At 31.7% G+C, this 19481-nt stretch overlaps 1 protein-coding gene across 2 annotated transcripts in view; it reads right to left on the bottom strand.

Moving 5' to 3' along the window:
• The window catches only part of LOC132748674 (kinesin-like protein KIF26B), a 252423-nt gene that overhangs the window by 184304 nt on the left and 48638 nt on the right, over nt 1-19481 (bottom strand). The window contains exons 1-2 of one of the 2 annotated variants that reach the window (XM_060738286.1): nt 16778-17655; nt 11019-11192 (exon numbers count right to left, since the gene is read on the bottom strand). In XM_060738286.1, the coding sequence (XP_060594269.1) occupies nt 11019-11174 (156 nt within the window). In that variant the 5' untranslated portion in view covers nt 11175-11192; nt 16778-17655. Of the gene's footprint in view, nt 1-11018; nt 11193-16777; nt 17656-19481 lie in introns of those variants that run through there. The other variant, XM_060738285.1, reaches the window with a different exon arrangement.

Below are 19481 nucleotides of genomic sequence, written 5' to 3' on the forward strand. Positions count from 1 at the left end.
ATATGTTTTTTTGGTTTTTTTTTTTTCAAAATTATATGCAGCATCTTGCTTTATAAGTATGGTTGACCATGACCTTCTATTATGCCCTTAAATAAGTGTTTGAAGTTTCAATTCATTCCCTTCAGTTTTTGAGATACCAACTTGCATGCAAAAACTAGAAAGTGAAACTGACGCCGACACCTAAGGGAGTACAAAAGCTCTTCCTATTATTCAAATAGTTGAGCTAAAAATGTGCCTATTTTATCACTACATTACACTTGTATTTAGGAAATCAAGTAAAAAAGCTATGGAATGGTCACTTGTAAATTCAGGTTTGAATCTTTGATTAATTAGTTCTTGAAAGATTTGAATGCACAATACACTAACAAAATTATGAAAACACTTTTTAGGACTGGCAAAGCCATGTGATAAATTCTAATTTTTCTTTCCATTTGTGTTGAACCTAATTATTTCAAGATACAATTGTTGATTGCAAAGCAGTCCAAATTATGGGAGGAAAAAAAACATACAAAAACAAGTTTTTTTCTGGCAGAAATCCTTGATACCTACTACACAGATGACCTATCAGTGGTTATCATAATAAATTGACAGGTTCTTGGACCAACTACATTTTATATACTACTACTAGTGCTTGATTAGAATCATTGTCACACCTGTCCTATAACTTGTTTTGAGGTAAAGAAAAAAACAACAATAATATACCAACATTAACTTGATAACCTATGTTTAAAGGCCAAAATCGTTAACATTTTTTACCTTGTAATTTGTGGGCCTTGATATCATATAAAATGGATATAACATTACGGGCTATATGAATATGAGTTAAGGATATGTCTTTAGATAATTAAGTTATCCTTAAGTTTGCCCCACATTTTGCAAAAGATCTTGGCCATCAATATGTTTTTACTATTAACCAAAACTTTGCCAGTTCTTAGTACTTGGATCTTGGGTTTGAAAAGGCCACTACATTATACATGAACTTTTATCTAATTTAAAAATATTCATATTTGAATATTTCATTTTGAAATATTCAATACTATACCAATTCCATAAAATGTTGAAGGGGCATGAAGTGTCAACCCTGCCATTATATCTATTACACAAAATCGGATACTAATATTTCTGCCAGATTCATATCTTCTACAAGTCATGCGGGATAGAATTTCAAAATATATTGTTACCGTAGGCATAACCACCATAAGAAGGAAGTGTAAAGCATACAAGACCCAGGTTCCAAGCTGACAGGTCAAGGTCACGGCAAGGAATTGAACTTGGACGATGTATTTGTCATATATTGTCAAGTGCAACTGAGATATGTGTCTATCCTGGATAACTTCTGCATGCCTTATGGGATTTTAATATAAATTGGTACAGAATAAGAAGAAGATGTGTCGGGCTTAAGACACTTGTAAACTTACATTTCTTGCAGTCTTATAATACCACTCATATTTTCATTCACTTTAAATAATTTACTTAATGCTACTTTGTACTTTTATTTCTTTACGGACAAATGTCTAGTTTAATGTTCAATCAAAGCCTCTTTTACAAATATGTAACTATAGTGTGTTAAAAAGTACATGCAATTTAATGGCTAGGGAATAAATTGCTTTCCAAAATGATTTTTTCGTCTCCAATCTCTAAAACAGCAAAGATTTCAAAGAGTATAGATTGCAAAAATTGCAAATTGCATATTCAGTTATTTTTCATTCAAATTTTTAAATGGAGGTCTCAATATAAATTATTCTGCAAAGACAGATAAGACCTTCTATATGTCATGGACACAGATGACACTTTGCATATCACAAGGTTTCATTGACTCGCATTTTTTTTCTCAAAACTGATTCTTACCCACTTAAAGGCATCTTAAATTCTATGACAAGTGTTTTTGAAGTGGTATTAGTCAGCTATTAACGATAAAATAGATTTGTCAACTTGAAAACTGTAGCAATCTGGGCAAAACAGCAGAAAATATTTCCATGTAAAAGTCATTATTTTTACAAGATCTTAGTTTATACGAAATTGAGAAATTTCACTCTATCTGCCCAAAAAATCATGGTTCCGTAATGAAAATTTCCAAAAAAGCTGAAGTGATAAATGTATAATGCCACGGTTACGAAATTGGCTCAGAAGCGGAGACCAGCTCTCGACAAGATTAAAATATCGTCATACAAAACAGTTAAACAAGTTTTCGGAGAAGAACGTCAAAAATGAAGAGTAACACAGAGAAAACCATCATGTAAGAAGAATATACGTTGGGAATAAAAAAATTGAAATATGAATCCAAACTTGCAATGTTGAACAATAAAAAATTTACAGGACTGCAACACCGATCAAACAAGTATACAAGTGGGTTGTCCGCTATATTTGCATCGGTTTCTTTGATCCAATGGTCATGTTTCAAACAAATATTTATTTAGGGGGGAATATGGATTTTGAACCACAATTGTTAGATCTGGTGTATTTACAAAGCTCTACTTTCTAAGCCATATGGTGCATTTATTGAGAAGTGGCATGTTTGAACATTGTCCAATGCTCTCCAAATAATACAAATCTGTGTCTGCTATCCTCTTTAATGGTTTTCTGTTATCTGTTAGTCTTTCATTTTTTCAAAAGCAGCACCCAGTTAATTGGTTTATAATTAATTTAACAGTTCAGTAATGTGGCACCAATACCTGATGTAGAAAATCTGTTTAGAAGTTAGAGGAATTCCCAAAGAATAAAAAACAGGAAAAGGATCGTTTGAAGTGAATTCTGTATCAATTTTAAAGAAAAACAAACTCTTCAGGAGTGAAGGTAAAAATGAACAGTTCCCTTGTGTCTACCGTAGTTGTATTATACAAAACAGAAATTGAATGAAGATCATAAAATTCATAGAAACATAGGTACTTTATTGAAAATCTTGGTAAAGGACCATGCACTGTCTTAGAGGTGGTCTACAGGTGGACCCAGCACTGTTGTGCTTAATGAAAGAACCACAAAAGTTTTTTTTTAAAAGTGTAAAGGCTCAGAAGACTCAACCACAGAATTTCATAGAATATAAGCTTCACAGATTGGTATTTGTTGTATTTATTGTCTTAAATATAAATTAATCTCTAAAATCAAACTTTGTAAACACAAAGTTTGAAGATGATCTCTATACAAGAGGACCCAATTATAAAAAGAAAATATTTACCTAAAACTGTTTGTTTGTTTTTTTCCCATATTTCAAATACTTGTAGTGCTGCTTACTATTCTTTTTTTTTAAAGAACAACTTGTCAACAAAGGCCACAAATTATGTTTTAAAAATTTTCATATTCATCAAAGTTATTATCAGTTATACTAAAAATCTATTCAATTTGTCAGAGCCTCTTTTTTCTCTTGTACTCAAAATCAGAGCCATTAACAAATTTCGTATAATAAAAAACAACACTTCTTACAGCCAATTAAATAACTCTTTAACAGTGATGAGTGTGTTTTCAGTATTTTTGTAACAGGTGCCCTGCCAATCTGCCAACCTCCCCGTGGCAACAACCACATGACCTGGGTTGAACTCCTCCCCGTAAGTTCACTACATTAAACGTAATGAAAGGTTAACTAATGTACCAGAATAATGATGCTGGATTAACCTATGATCCTGGTAATTTATATAAACTTCCTCAAACATTCTTACAAGCAAAGTTTCAAAGCTACGTTTTACTGCTTTTGTCTAATATTCGCTTATAAAGTATACCATTGCACTTAGTGAATGTCCCCCTTGGCAATGGCTTTGATATGAATAAATAAACTTTCTTCTTTAGTACATATAATTATGAGACTTTTATATATATTACAAAAATGAATATTAGCTCATTAGCAAATAATTATTGAAAAATTTTATGCATAATAAAATGCCTACACCAAGAATAAGCCATCAGAAACTGCTAAAAGCAACTTATCTTTCACTTTTAAGTAGCATGCCTCCAGATTCATGCTAAATTCAATGAAATTTTTTGAAAAAAAAAATGTATTTAGAAGTAAAATATTGTAAAGTTAAAAGAGTAATGTACACATTGCAAATGGTACTGAAAATCCATGTAAATCATCAAATAGCTGTCAAAATATGCAAAAATAATCCTTACTGCATTTGTCATGCAGTAGTCATGCAGTTAAGAAATATAGTGATAAATACTGCAAAATCAGCCATTAATCCCACATTACATGTAAATCATTACCTTTTTCCTTTTTTTTAATCTTAGTAATTTTTCTCAAGTTTGATTTTCTTGAAATATTTTTGGTAATCTGGAGACATGCAGCTTTAACATCTTTATCATCACTCCTGCACTTTCAAAATGGAAATTTACACAATGGAGACAAACAAAACAAACTTTTTTGTCATCATTTTTTTGCAAGATAACTCATTATTTTCTATTCATCAATTAAAATGGCTTCCTTTTTATTTTGTGAAACAAATTCTAAAGGCGCTCACTGCAAACAATAGAAAGTTTTTGGTTCAGTTTTGTAACGCATGTTTTTTTTTTTGTTTAAAAACCAAGATGGCCGCCCAAGATGGTATGAAAATCACTGAACCGTTAACTTCATCATGTATGATTAATGAGTTTTTAATGATGACAAGATGACATAATAAACACACGTTCACGAATAATCACTCAAAATAATTACAAAATTTAAAAACTCCCGCACTTTATAACCTATCAATTCCATCATTTGGCCGCTTTTAATTTTTTGGCAGCCACTGAGTTGATCATTAAGCAGAAACATGGGTTTTTTATTTAAATTAGATCATATCATTTATATTGGGCAAAAAATAGGCTTATTCACATTTTCGTAAACACATGTCAGAAATTTGTGAACTTTAATAAGGACAAGGGAGTTTGATAAAGGATAATGGGTTATCGGTATAAAATCTTAATGCATTTATATTGTCGTCTAATTAGCATAATTGTCACTAGCGACTTTATCATAAAGTAGAAGATGTAAAGGTTAATAGTTAAGGTCACCACTTATAACTGGAGGTAATTAATGCTCTCTTCCAATCAAGATTCCCAATCAAATCTTTAAAATTCCAGAAAAATACAAAAATTTCCGAAGAAGCTCAACAATTTTTGGTATAATACATGACATTTTATAATGGAATGGAAAATTTTTATATTTTTTTTAATAAAGTTAATGTTTTATAAAAAAAATTTTTTAATTTTTAAACCATCCTCAACTGCCCCACAGAATTTGTTTGGGTTTTTTTGCATCTAAAAACACATGTTCCAATCACTCAAAATAATAATGTTTTTTAATTTTATTAATCTTCCACGATAAGTTTTTTTAAAATCATATTTTATCCGATATAAAAATCATGAAAAGTTTGACTGAGTTCAAAGTTAATTATGAATCCATTCTTAAAATTTCACAAATAAATGAAAATCAAATAAGGATAGAGTAAGGTCATGTTTAAATATTTTTATTTGTTTCCTTATATTTGGACTGAACCTATTATATAACAGTATGTACAGAAACCTATGATAATATTTACTATTGCTTACATCAAAGACACAAATATGCAGAGTGTATGTTTATAATGGGTATGTAAGAATGTTAAATCTACATTTGAAGTTTGACTGAATGCCATTATGGTGAAACTTAAAATACAAACAAAATAGCTCAATATGAAATGTTTTGAAAATATCTGTATATTGTTCTTGAATTTATAAATGAAATACATAAAAGAAAAGCCACATTTTCAATTTGAACATGATTAATTGAAAATATGTTAATTTTTTAGTTATTTCTTATGTCAAGAATGGACAAAAAAATCCAGGCTAGAAAATAGATTGACAAAACAAAACTCAATGGAACATCAAAAAATCTTCAGTAATCGAGGACAAAAATCTTCACTGAGATAATCAGAAATCAATGGACAAACAGACAAACACAAATGACTAGAATTAGAACACCAAAAAAAATACTCACTTGGACACAGACAACACCAATGAACGCAATTTTACGAATGTAAAATTGGACAATAGAAATCCAATGGACAACAAATTAACACCAAAAAAAAACAAATGGACTATAGACATTCAATGGACAACACCAAAAGGAACCCCAAAGATGGACAATAGACACTCAATGGACAACAGATCAACACCAAAAGGAACGCCCAACAGAATGACAATAGACACTCAATGGACAATAGATCAACACCAAAAGGAACCCCAACAGATGGACAAAAGACACTCAATGGACAACAGATCAACACCAAAAGGAATCCCTATAGATGGACAAAAAAAACCCAATGGACAACAGATCAACACCACAAAACAGAATTAAAACTAAAAAAAAAGGATGCAAACGAAAAAAACTTAGAAACCCAATAAAATCAGAAACAAAAGTTATTTCAGGCTTTACTTGATTGGCATGCAGCAGCAGTGTGTATTTTCTACAGATTTCATTTTCAATTTGTATCAATTTACAGATCAAATTATTCCCTGAAAAAGATAAAAACTGTCTATTTTCTGAATGTTTTGTTATTTAATTCACAGTTTTTCCCTGAACAACTGAACAGCAGACAAAAACAATAATCTCTGAAATTGAGAAGTTTAATCTTTGCACAGAGTGTTAGATGCAATAATAATTTGCCTACATTATCGGTATAATAAAGCATGCAACTTCGCACTTTTTTGCAGTTGAACCAGACTCTACACATTAAAGCCTCGGTCTCACTTACTCCCGGCAGAGCCCAGGACCATCCCGGTAAGTTACCGGGATGATCCGGAACGATCTGGGATGAAATTATTGTTGCGGTCACACTTACCCCGGCAGCACTACGGTAGTTCCCTACTTACCACCCAGGATGCGCTCCGGATCATCCAGGCAGAGCCCAGGTAAAGCTACGGTTCATGCCGGTGCTTTCCCGGTCGTTCCCGGATGACGCCGGAAGAGCCCCGGTTGACCCAGGCAAATCCTTATGCCATACTGGATAGAAGGGAAATGGGAAGGCTTTTAATACAAACAAGTTCAATGATAGCAAATTGTCCTTATTCTTTTGAAATGATCCGGGCTTTGCCAGGGCTCTACCGGGATCAACCGTAGCTCTACCTTTATCCTCCGGGGCTCTGCCTGTAGTTACCGGGGCTCTGCCGGCATATACCGGGGCTCTACCATAGCTCTACCGTAGCTCTACCGGCTTTATCATACCCAGGATCATCCCCGGTTTGTGCAGGCAGAGCTACGGTGTTTTCCCGGTATAACCCCAGTCGTTCCCGGCAGAGCTAAGGATGAAGCCGGCAAAGCTATACCTTCCCGGATCATCCCGGACCACCCCGGTGATATTAGATATTTTATTCCATCCGGGGTCGAATGCCGGATGTTCCCGGATCATCCCGGATCATCCAGGACGTTGCCGGCAGAGTAACGGATGTACCCCAGTTGTTTCCCGGTCGTACCCCGGTCGTTCCCGGATCACCCCGGACGTCTACCGGGGCTCTGCCGGGATGTAAGTGAGACTGTAGCTTAAGCTGCTGGATTTTGCATAATATTATAAAAATGCCTTAAATTAACAACTGATACATGTAGTTAAGTGAGTAAATTTCACATAGTTCAGTTTGTTTGTCTGGTTTTTAAGCCAATAATAACACTTTGAGTCATATCTTAGTTAAGCTGGTCAACCTAACTGTCTTTCCTGGTAAACCAACTGTCTGTCCAAACTTAATTTTCATGCAGAAATTTCAATTCAACCGAGGATCTAACCAGTGACCCCCAAATTACAAATCTGATGTTTGGTCACCAGTGTATAGTTTTATAACTGTGACAACAGAGTAGAATATGAAAAAAATATCACAGTAAAGAGATTTAAAAAAAAAATATGTGAATAAAAAAAAGATCTGTGAAGAAAATAAATTGCTTTAACATTTTCCCTGTTAATTTCACAAGCAATCTGTTGTCGATGTCCCAAGGACACAAACGTAGTATGTAAATCACCATCTATATTAAACACTTTTATAACATGATCTTGATTTATGCGGTAGGCAGAGAACCATTCATATATGTTTAAATGAACCATTTTGCCATCATTGTTATGTTTATTTTGAGTGACAAAAGCCCGACAGGTCATCAGATTTTATATAGGAGCTAGGACATCAACTTCTATTATCAATATGTAAAATAGTGTTTGTATACTATAGAAGTAGGCACTTTATTATAGTATTTTGTGGCAAAACAGAATGTAAGGAGTTGGCTGTTTATCTTAACAATCAATTTTATCTTGATAAACCTAACTACCTGTCAACATTAGTCGTGAAAAAAAAAGAAACGTTTTCTTAAATGTTCTCTTAAATTTTTTTTCACAAAAATATTACAATAATTATGAAGTAGAATTTCTATAAAATTTACAATGAAGAGGCAAACAAAATATCTTGAATTTTCCCCAAAAGATAATATTTCAAAGAGTTTTTTTATATAATTTAAATTGTATAAGAACAGCAAAGGAAATACATAACAATAAATCATAGAGAAATGATGGAAAGGAAGCCATAATGAAAATGTTCAAATATAAGACTTGAAAAAACAACAACACTATATTCATGTACATCTACACAAACAAAGAACAAAAGCAGTTAAACTTGCTTTCAAAAGGCTGTTCTTAAGAAAATGGAAAAAAAGTGTTTAAGACTGTTCTCACAAAAATGAAAACAAAATTAACATTTTTGAAAGAAAAAAAAACAAACAAAAACATGCTTAAGAAAGTGTGGTCTAACTGACACATGTTTTTTTTGTTTAGTTTTTTTAAATAAGTTTTTTTTTGCAACAACAGCAATAAAAATCTGTTGAAATGCTGGCCATTTACAATTTTTCTACGGAACATAGTGTTTTTTTTAAGGTGGCCTTTCAAACAGGGTTGAACTTCAGTAAATATAAATAATAGAACAATGCATATTAAAGTAAAGAAAATATGCATATCATACTGCCATTACTTCTGCATTTCTTTGACTTTTAATACTAGTATGATATTAAACTTTTGACATATGTTCCTTAAATGACATTATTTCAGTAAGTTTTAATACTTAAATACTCATCTGGATGCTTAATATAATGATGCTTTGAGGACACTCTAAAAATGGCAACCTATTTGATTTTAATTCTCTCTAAAACTTCTATAGCAGAAGAACAGACAATCGTAACTTATAGAATATTTTATTACTTTATCATATCAAATGATTCTTGATTATTTTCCAAGTTTCCCTATTTTAAAACCTGTAATCAAAATTAAAATCAAATAACCCTCTTGGATTTTTATTACGATTAAAGAATACTCACCCTTATGCTAACTGCCAAATTTTCTTTCATATTCTTCACAGTAAACGCCCTTTTTTTGTTTTATAGTATACTCGTAAAAATGATAAAAGTTAAAATAGGATGAAAAACTCCTAAAATCAACCCTTGGCAAGGGAGATTTCAATAAAAAAAGTCATTATTTATCGGACAAGAATCAAGCCTGTAAGATTTATTCCCCTTGCATGTTTAAATTTTCTTGTAAATTATTTTTAGTAAGGTATTGCATTGCATGTTAACCTAAATTGAAAAGATAAGAATTTTTGTTTTTCATGTCATGCAATCTGTTTTCAGCTATCATTTTTTCATTTATTCAGAACAGATGCAATTTGATATTATCAATATATTAACTTGAGATAATAATGTTGCTTTCATCAAAATGATAACAAAACACAGAGTTTTTATCTTAAGTTAGACTTACTTTTTTTTTTTTATATTTTATTTTAAAAAACACTTTAAAATTAAGAGTATTTTCCTAAAATGAGAAAAGTTACCAACTGGAATGCTTTGTGAGTGGCCTAATTGATTAACTATTCTTTTTAACTTCCATTCAAGAACATAAACTTTCCTCAAGTTATATTAACTAGAAAAATTAAATTTTTAAACTACATTTTTTTATTGAACAATGTTGATAATGTTGATTTCTACAATTGATAAACATGGCCTTCCAGTAATAATTGAGCAATGTCACGACAAAAACCAACAGAGTGCGTTTGCGACCAGTCTGATCAGGATCCATGCTGTTAGCTATCAGTTTCTCTACTTGTAATAGGGTTTGTAAGCGAACAGCATGGATCCTGATCAGACTGCACGGATGCATGGACACATGCTGGTCGCAAACGCATTACGTTGGTTTTGTCATGACGCGGCTCATTTGTTCATTGAATTATGCTCCTGTTATAGACAAAACCAACATAATGTGTTTGCGACCAGCATGGATCCAGACCAGCCTGCCCATCCGCGCAGTCTGATCAGGATCCATGCTGTTCACTTACAGACCCTATAACAAGTAAAGATACTGATAGTGAACAGCATGGATCCTGATCAGACTGCGCGGATGCGCAGGCTGGTCTGGATCCATGCTGGTCGTAAACGCACTATGTTGCTTTTGTCGTGGCGCGGCTCAATTATTCTATTACATAAAATACAGTGTAACCCCTGCAAAGCAACCCACTCTTGGAGACATTTAAGATGTTGGCTCATGCAAACAGGTGTTGCTATATAAACAAATTTATGTGTGAAATCTTTAAAGGGAATTGGTAGAAAATGGAAGGATTGTAATTCCACAAATAATTATGTCAATAGTATTTAGTATCATATGTAATATTAAACCCCTGAAAAAAAATATATGAAGGTTGTTGGTGTGTGTGATATACATGATCTTATAGGATGTATTTTTATATAGAGGATAATAAATTGTTCTAGAACAAAGTATTATTATTCATCATATAAATGTCAATACTAAACCACTTAGAACTTTATCAACCTTTTTTTCAAGAAATACTTTACAAGAATATCCAAATTATACATTCTTTTTATCAATATTTGAAATACACATGGAAAATATCCCCAATGCAGACCAATTCACTTTAATTTAGGGAAGAATTGACTGTTATAGAGAGGTTTTTGCTCTACAGTCTCAGTGCCCCTCTGCAATAAATACTGTACTGCTTAATGCAGCATTAAAGATTTTAGTTGATTTTACACTCCTACATACCTGTGTATCAAGCTCTTCATCTGAAAGAAGGTCCAAAGATCTTCCTGGTATATCAATGGGTGGGGAGGGTGGTGGCCGTACATCCTCGCCCTGATCACCTGTCCTCAGTGATAGAGCTTTGAACACTGGTATTCCTGACCTCTGTCTCTTCTCCATCACATCATTCAAGGTAGCCTGTGAATGAAAATACACACACTGATCACTTAAGTCCAAAAACAAAAAAAATGAATAAAATAGCCTCTCTTTAAAACAAAGAAAACAATCTGCATGGAGTGCACTACATTCAAGGATATTAAATATCATAACATAATGTAATAATATGAAGTTAGTTAAAGGTATAAAAGATAAATTATTCATGGCTCCAAAGCACATGCAGTGTTATATATAGTAAGCAAAAATCGCAAAAATATTACTAAAAGTATACACACAATTTACTTGTTTGTGGTGTAAATATTGTATATTATCACAACTTCTCCAATCTTGAAATTAACTTCGTTTCTTACAAAACTCTTTTGGTACTAAATGCATTGTCGACGGCAGACTACCACGTGACACACTTTCCCGCCATGTATCAAGAACGCACAATTATTCGAAAGGGTGTAATTAAACGAAATGACCTAACTGTCACTAATAAAGTGCACTATTACCCTACAGATCGTAAGGGTAAGTGAAAATTATAAAACTATAGGAAAATAATATTACAAATTAAAGAAGGATGGAAGAAACGATTTATCTACAAATTTAGACGCTCTTTACGGCGAATTAGCTAGAATCCCGATGAGCATTCGTAGGCAATTAATAATGGTAAAATATTGGATAAAATTATTGACATGTAAAAAAGAATCTCTATAACATGCTTAAAGTCGATGTTGAAGAAAATAACACATATAATAAATGTAATTGGGCTTATCAAATTAAAATTATACTTGATAAATGCAGACTTTCGTATATTTGGCAAAACCAATATAGCATTATTGAACGACGCATATTAGATATTTATTATCAAAGTTGGTATTGTTCTATCAATAATTCTAGTCGTCTAGATACATACAGTTCTATAAAATATAAATTTGAATTTGAAAGTTATCTTGATTATATTAAGGACAAAAGATTTCGAGTTGCGCTTACAAAATTTCGCACATCATCTCACGACTTGTTTATTGAAAAGGGAAGATATACAAACGTACCTAGACTGGAAAGAATGTGCAATAATTGTTCTTCGAGACAAATTGAAAACGAATTTCACTTTTTGTTTACATGCTCACAATATGCTGACCTTCGCAAAAAATATCTCAGACGCCACTGTTATACATGGCCTACATTGCAGAAATTTACTAATATATTATTGTCTGAATCTAAAATAATTGTAAGAGATCTTTCTAAATATTTATATTATGCAAATTTGATTAGAAAATAGTTTTACAGAACCTCAAACACGTCACAATTATGAATTCATATGTTTTACATTGTATTTTTGTGCTCCTTGAAAAATCCATGTCTTCTGCCTATAGTTATGTTGTATGTGCTATAAACATATATGCAATAAAATTATTTGAGTTTGAGTTTGAGATTATAACTAAATTAGGTGTGTCTCATGTCATGCCCCTACAATTATAGATATTTAAATCCAGAGTCTGTAAAAACCCATCTCATTGACTTGCAGCAATTTCAACATATCGACCCAAAATATTAGTTTTATTTCTTATAAACAAAATGATCAAACATTTACAATAAATCAGATTTTCTCAAATCCAAAACGAGACATTGTATGCTCATTTGATGAATTATGTTTTGTAATTTATTGCATGTTCTTTATGATTCGACTTCCTTTAAGCATTTGCTGACATTGCCGTATTTTAAGTCTCGCAGTGAGCGGTAAGTCACATCAAACGATCCACACCGTAATTTCGAATCAATATCCCGAATTAACTGTCATTTAGTCTTTTAATCTTCGGACAATCAATTTACCCAGCTTTGTAATACGTGGCGTTTTAAGCGTAAAGAATTGAAAAATGTATGACATTTTAACATGAAATTACTACAGACTATAGCTTTGAGTGAGGAGGATAATATTTGACAAGAAATCAATTTATGAATTACTTTACTTTCTTTCTCTCTTTTTTTAAAAAATAAAGATAGATAAGGTATACGATATAAGTTGTAAAATTGTAAAATAGGTTTATTATTTAGAAATACACTTTTAAGGCTGCTTTAGATCTGCATTTTGAAAACAAAGCGTTCAGATGTAATGTGGACAATATCAGATAGCGAAGAGTGATTCGCGTTTATTATACGTTACAAATAAAAAAATACAGTTTTAATTATTATTCTATCAGATAATATTTAGTTATAGTTATATTTCCTATCATTGAACATACCTATGTGTATACATAATTATGTATTCCTATTGCTTCTCGTCTGTAAAATATATCGTTACAGGAGGTATGTAGACACAATTATTTTCATTAGGAAGAAATTACCCTCTAATTACATTCCCCCACCTTCTCGTTTGTATCGTTCACGCCTCGTCATTATTTTGATTCCCATAATAACCCTCATAAACATTGTTTTCAAGAACGATGTATCTTTTTTACTGATAATTCAGATTGAGCACGACTTTCACGAACATCTTCTGATAATACTAATCAAGTATGCCGGAAACTTGTTCTTACGTAAGACAGGTGTTAATCGAATTAAAAAAAAATTTGTAGACACTATTGAAGACTGACTATTTTCATTCACAGAAGTTTTGTATCTAATACTTTCTTCTCAAATCTACAAAGTAGGTAGATACAAAAATACTTTAATCTGAGGATTTGTTACGTCTTTATAAATAAATACAACTTTCTACGAATGCCTACATTTCATATGGGATATGACAAACTTTTATTATCTTTGATATACAATCACATTTCATTACTCAGTAATTACAAGACAAACCAAATAAAACTGAATGTTGTCTAAAACACTATATTTATCATAAATAATTAAGAACTTATCATTATAAATAGACCCAAATTTGAGCTTTAAATGTTCCATTTCTATCAAAATCACGGTTCTTTCACACATATTTACTGCGAATCTCCATATTTTTGGGGGAACGGGGTGGTAGATATCGAAAAACATTGGGCAAATAGGAAAAATGTTGCAATTTTGTTTAAATGAGAAATGAAGCACACAGTTTGAGAAAGGAAAATGATGTAAATATTGGTAACAATGGGAAGATACTAGCTTTTTAAAAGCTAGGAAGATAGCGAAAAAATCGTATTGAAAAGGAAACGACAGTGCAAAATCTTGGGAATAGGCAAATAAAGAAAGATAAATAACAGCGTTATTGCATCTGCTGGAGAATTAGCGATAGCAGATGACGATGATGCACCCCGTCTTTCTATTAAATCGTCCTTTGAAGTGATTATTTAGTACAATATTGTTTGCTATATCATGGGTCGTTAGTGTAATAGTAATTCTCTATTTCATATTCTCGATATGATATCATTGCAATACACAATGTATATTGTAGAATCGTTAACTGATTTTACCCTTTGATGTTAAAACTTTGTCTGTAAAGTAGCTCTCTTTAAATGTTTGGCTGGTATAGCTTTTATAGACTCATCTAATGTATAAGTGGGCACTCGAAGGAAGATTTATGTTGGAACAGACGCTGCATTAAACAAATAACATTTATGATCAAATTGATTATAACATAGAATCACAAGCATATGTTAAGTGCCTTCATTATTACCAAAAAAAACAAACCCTAAGAGCTAAAAAAAAGCGTAGAGACGCTAAGAAAGAGTATGGTTATATAGTACTAAAGCGTTTTCTTAATTGTTTTATGTCCACACAAGCTGTATCTGTTAGGTTTCAGATTGGCTGATGATTGGCTGATTTGATACATGTAGTTTAATTAAGAAAATTGCAGATCCTGCACTGTTCAATTTTGTTAATACTTTTCGAGTAATTTCGTTTTCATTTACGATATTTTAAAACTACAATATCAATTGTTCTTGGCCTTAATAACATCTTCAATTTTAAGTAGGACAACATGATATCAAGCAGATATAGTACTTATTTCCATTGTTTTTTTCTTTTGTGATATTCCGTGCACAATTTGACCTCTAAAAAAAGAATGAATTTCTTTTGAACGTGCCCATTTATTATCCAAGGAAGAAAATGACAACCTACGCAAATATATACCAACTAATGGAGTCAAATCCGAGAAAAAAATGCGAACTGGAGCGAGGTGTTTGTCAGACTTCCATTTACAAAACAGCATGGGAAGTGGAAGACTTCAAGTCCATTATTACTTCATCTATTGTGACATTTCTAGAATAGAATACGCAAATCAATACAGAACAAATATATAAATGACCACTTTCACGGCAATTTTATCGGGTCACTTAATTTATCTCCTTGTAATATATGTATAGTATTGTTGAGATTATAATTATAGTAAAACACATATATATACGAATACACACAATTGGCTTGTCACTTTATCTGTTTTCGTCTGCTGATATCGTGAGGAAAAGCGGACGTGAAATAAAAGTGAATTTTGTCTGACGTTCAGACAGTTCTTAATTGTATGTTCTCGACAACTGGCACTCAACGTGTCTCTTACTTGGTATTAAAAATACAACAGCAACAGTAACAACAGTAACAACAACAGGATCAAAGATAGCGATGACTGAATTAATGAATACAATTACAAGTCAGTATCCCTTGCATACACAATTTTATACAGAAGCAAAGCAAACCTACTGAGATTCATAATATAAGCGGATTAAAAAAACAAACAAAAAACATATATTTTCTGATGAAATTTTACACGATGTAAAATAGACCCCGTTACATTGTTCAAATGTGTTGGGCAACGTAGACCAATATTCAATAAGTGTAAAAAGTATGTCACCAAAACCTTATAGCAGTTAAACAGTTCACGTTTTATAGCAATATTTATTTATTTATTTATTTATTTTACTGAGCTCCCCTCATCGGATTAAACAAGATTGAATTACGAAAACAGACACGCTCCTTTATAAAGCGAGCAAACATTTGAAGAGAATCTTCAAAAGGTCAACTTGAAGAAAACTATAATCGTTTCCCAATAAAAGAAACCAACATTAAAACAACTTAGGGAAATAATCGGAAACGACATATCTTGAGCATGTGGTATTTTTTTATTTGTAAAAAATTCCCGAAATCGAGAACGTTCATGCATTATAAATAAACTTTATGGTTGGAAATAGTTCAGAAACCATCTTCTTCTTTGAAACCGAATCCTCTATTTTTCAGAACAGACATGTAATAATTCCTTAGAGAGAAATTCTACGTCATGTAAGTTTTAACAAAACATGCGGAGAACTTCAGACGTTTAAATTGCACCTTTGAGAAATAAAATGACTCTCTTGTTTTTTTTCTTTTAGATATATTTTTAAAAAATAAACATTTAAAGGATAGTTGTTGTTTTTGCAATATATATATATTAACTTATGAATGCTAAACAAAAAATTTTCTTCGTGTATTTGGCAAATATAAAATATAAACAACGTGAGTGCTTTTTAATTAGTTGCATTTTTTTCTTTTGGACAATTAAATCAGAGATGTAGATATCTATGTCTCTGATTTAATGTATAACATTCTTGAGTTAATTTCAAGAAGTTAGAAAAAGTGATATTTTCATAACTTAGAGCAAAACTTAAAAAGTCATTATAATTAAATTGAAACGTGCGCGTTTTTAAATTTAACACCATGCCTACCTTTAAACAAGAATTCCAAGTATAAATCCCATAGATAAGAATTTATATTTTTAAAATCAATTTGTAAATATCACGTTGAATAAAATTCCAGTGCAGTTGTAGTTTATTTCCAATAAAACTATAAAACATCGTGAATTTGTTGCAAATAAAGATAGAAATTTTGGCAAAAGAGATGCCACATTTACATCTTAAAACACAGCAACATTGTTATTTCACTTCGTCTGAAGTTAAAACGATTAAATCCATCTAAATTAGACTTTTAGAACGCACACTAACGTCTGTGTATCTAATACAAGTTGATATGTACCAACGTAAATTTCATCTCACAAAATTTCCAGAAAACGAATACTAAAACTAGTACATTTTTCTTTTCAAACGTTTACGTTTAATAATTAGAAAAGAAAATAAGAAGTTTTCCAGAGCATGTAGAACTACCGGATGCTTTGAAAAACTACTGATTTTTCAGTGAATAATCTCACAAACATTTTTTAGAAGTTTGAGCTTTATCTTTAAAGCTTTATGCTTAAGAGTAATTAAAATCCTTAAGTTTAAATTGAAGAAATAACACATGTACACTTAAAACTTAACACACAGTGCAATCCGATTTGTCAAAAATTCCTTGTTTCATCATATACTTTCATATATAAAGCAGAAATAATAAAACGATACACAATGAAGATATATCTAAAACGATATATTTCACGGTCCTCAATCCCTCCAAACTGACAGGGATGTTCCCCGTGCAACATCTGTTTTCGCCGTTAATCCAAAGCTCTCGAGATTTCGTCTGCTGATCTGTTACATCCTCCTGTAAGACACGGCCACAGGTAAGGCTAGTTATCATACACGGTAAGATCATCACTTTCTTGCTATTTTTTTTCTTCAACAAATAAGACTTCCGAAGATTTCCCGTGCGCATGAAAGCACGCAAAATAAAATGCTCTTCAACTAAAGATGATTTCCCAAACGTTCAGCTGTTTTTACAATGATAATGAATTACTGCTATTTGAACTAAGAGTTAACGTGCAAATATTCGAAGGAGCAGAAGATAAAAAAATAGAGATTATATTCTTTATTGTACATTGCTCCTTTTCAGATTTTCTCGCTAAATTATAATAAGGCGAAATGGCAAAATGTTTCGTAATATTTTGTGTTTCAGCTTAAACGTTACTAATGGATTTCTTGTTATGCTGCTGGTACTACTATATTTGCGAAAATGAAGTTATTTAGTGCTTTGTTGTCTTTTTGTCAGCAGACGACATTTAATCAGCGTCTCTCAGACGTATGAAATTGAGCGTATTTGAGGAAAACTCAATTGTACGAAAATATCATTACGACATTGAGAGAGGGCAGACTCTCAATTACATTATTTGATAATACGGGTGACATAGGATAGATACTTTATTAGCATGCAATAATATGTCATTATGACAATTAATTGGAGTGAAATCATGCCTTTTTTAAAAATTTAACCCTTTTAAGAGCAGGATTGCTACATGATATCTTTTGCACTTTCTGAAATTCAAAAGAGCATACTAATCAACAAAGTGAAATAATTTGTGGAACAACGTTAACTTTTATAACATTAGGCACTGTTTCAAATAACATAGGCTTTATGTATAGTCTTTGATATATAATCAATATGTCTGCGTGTAGAAAACAAGGTATCATTTCTAATTTAAATAATTGTGTGTAGTCTTTTGTATTTTCATGGGCTTATTGTGTGAATGTTTATATAATCGAACCAAAAGAACCTGATTCTTCAGTCTATATCAGGAGAACAGATGTTTTGGTCGGTGGCGGGAAGTATTTACATAATACGTACTCGATGCCTTAATGATTGAAGGCAAATAAAAAAGTTATTTTACAAAGGAAAGAAAATTGAAAAAAGCAACACACACATAACACCACAAATTAAATTTGCGGTTGTACTTATACAGGAGAAAGATATTTAAATGCGTACAAACGGTATATAAATAACTGTTTTGAAATCAATGACCGTCATTCTAAATTATTAAAAAACTTCTTTTCTAGACACGTCAATGAATTAAACTTGATGATTATAAATGAATAAGTAACGGACATACTTTCATCCTAAATGCACTATTGACATAAAAAACCAAACTGAATGAGTTGAATGTTGCCAATTTCTTCGTTAAATTCAGCGGGAGTGTTTGTGCATGTTATATTTTTGTACATGTATTATCTATTGCGCATTGAAGTATCAAAACATCATATAGTCTTTTATTCAGATGATTTAAACAGGTTTAAATCATTGACTCCACGTGATAAACATTAAATGTCAAGAAAGCAAGTGCAAAAGGACACAAATTGATAAAAAATGTGGCTGTAAAGATTTAAGATAAACGTTGAGAAAACGGAATGAATTCTACACAGAATATATGAAGAATCAAAGGCAAAAGAAGCAAAGAATACTGCCCAACAATCACAATTGTAGCAATTTTCTAATTTTTCTAACTTAACAAGTAGAATACACCGTCTCTAGAATTAGTCTTTGCTTTAAATGGTGGTTCTTTTAAAAAAAAACTGAGATGAGAGTGATCCCTCCGAGAAGCATTAATCACAACAAAATTACATGAGCATTGCAGACTCGATTTGATTGAGTCTGTTCATGAGGGATAATGAAATATTCACGCCCCACCCCCTACACCGGTTTAAGCGGTACTCAATTTTCAACACTTAA

The sequence above is a fragment of the Ruditapes philippinarum genome, unplaced genomic scaffold (genome assembly GCF_026571515.1).
Source record: "Ruditapes philippinarum isolate M1 unplaced genomic scaffold, ASM2657151v2 ctg101_1_1_1_1, whole genome shotgun sequence".
NCBI classification, from domain to species: Eukaryota; Metazoa; Mollusca; class Bivalvia; order Venerida; family Veneridae; genus Ruditapes; species Ruditapes philippinarum.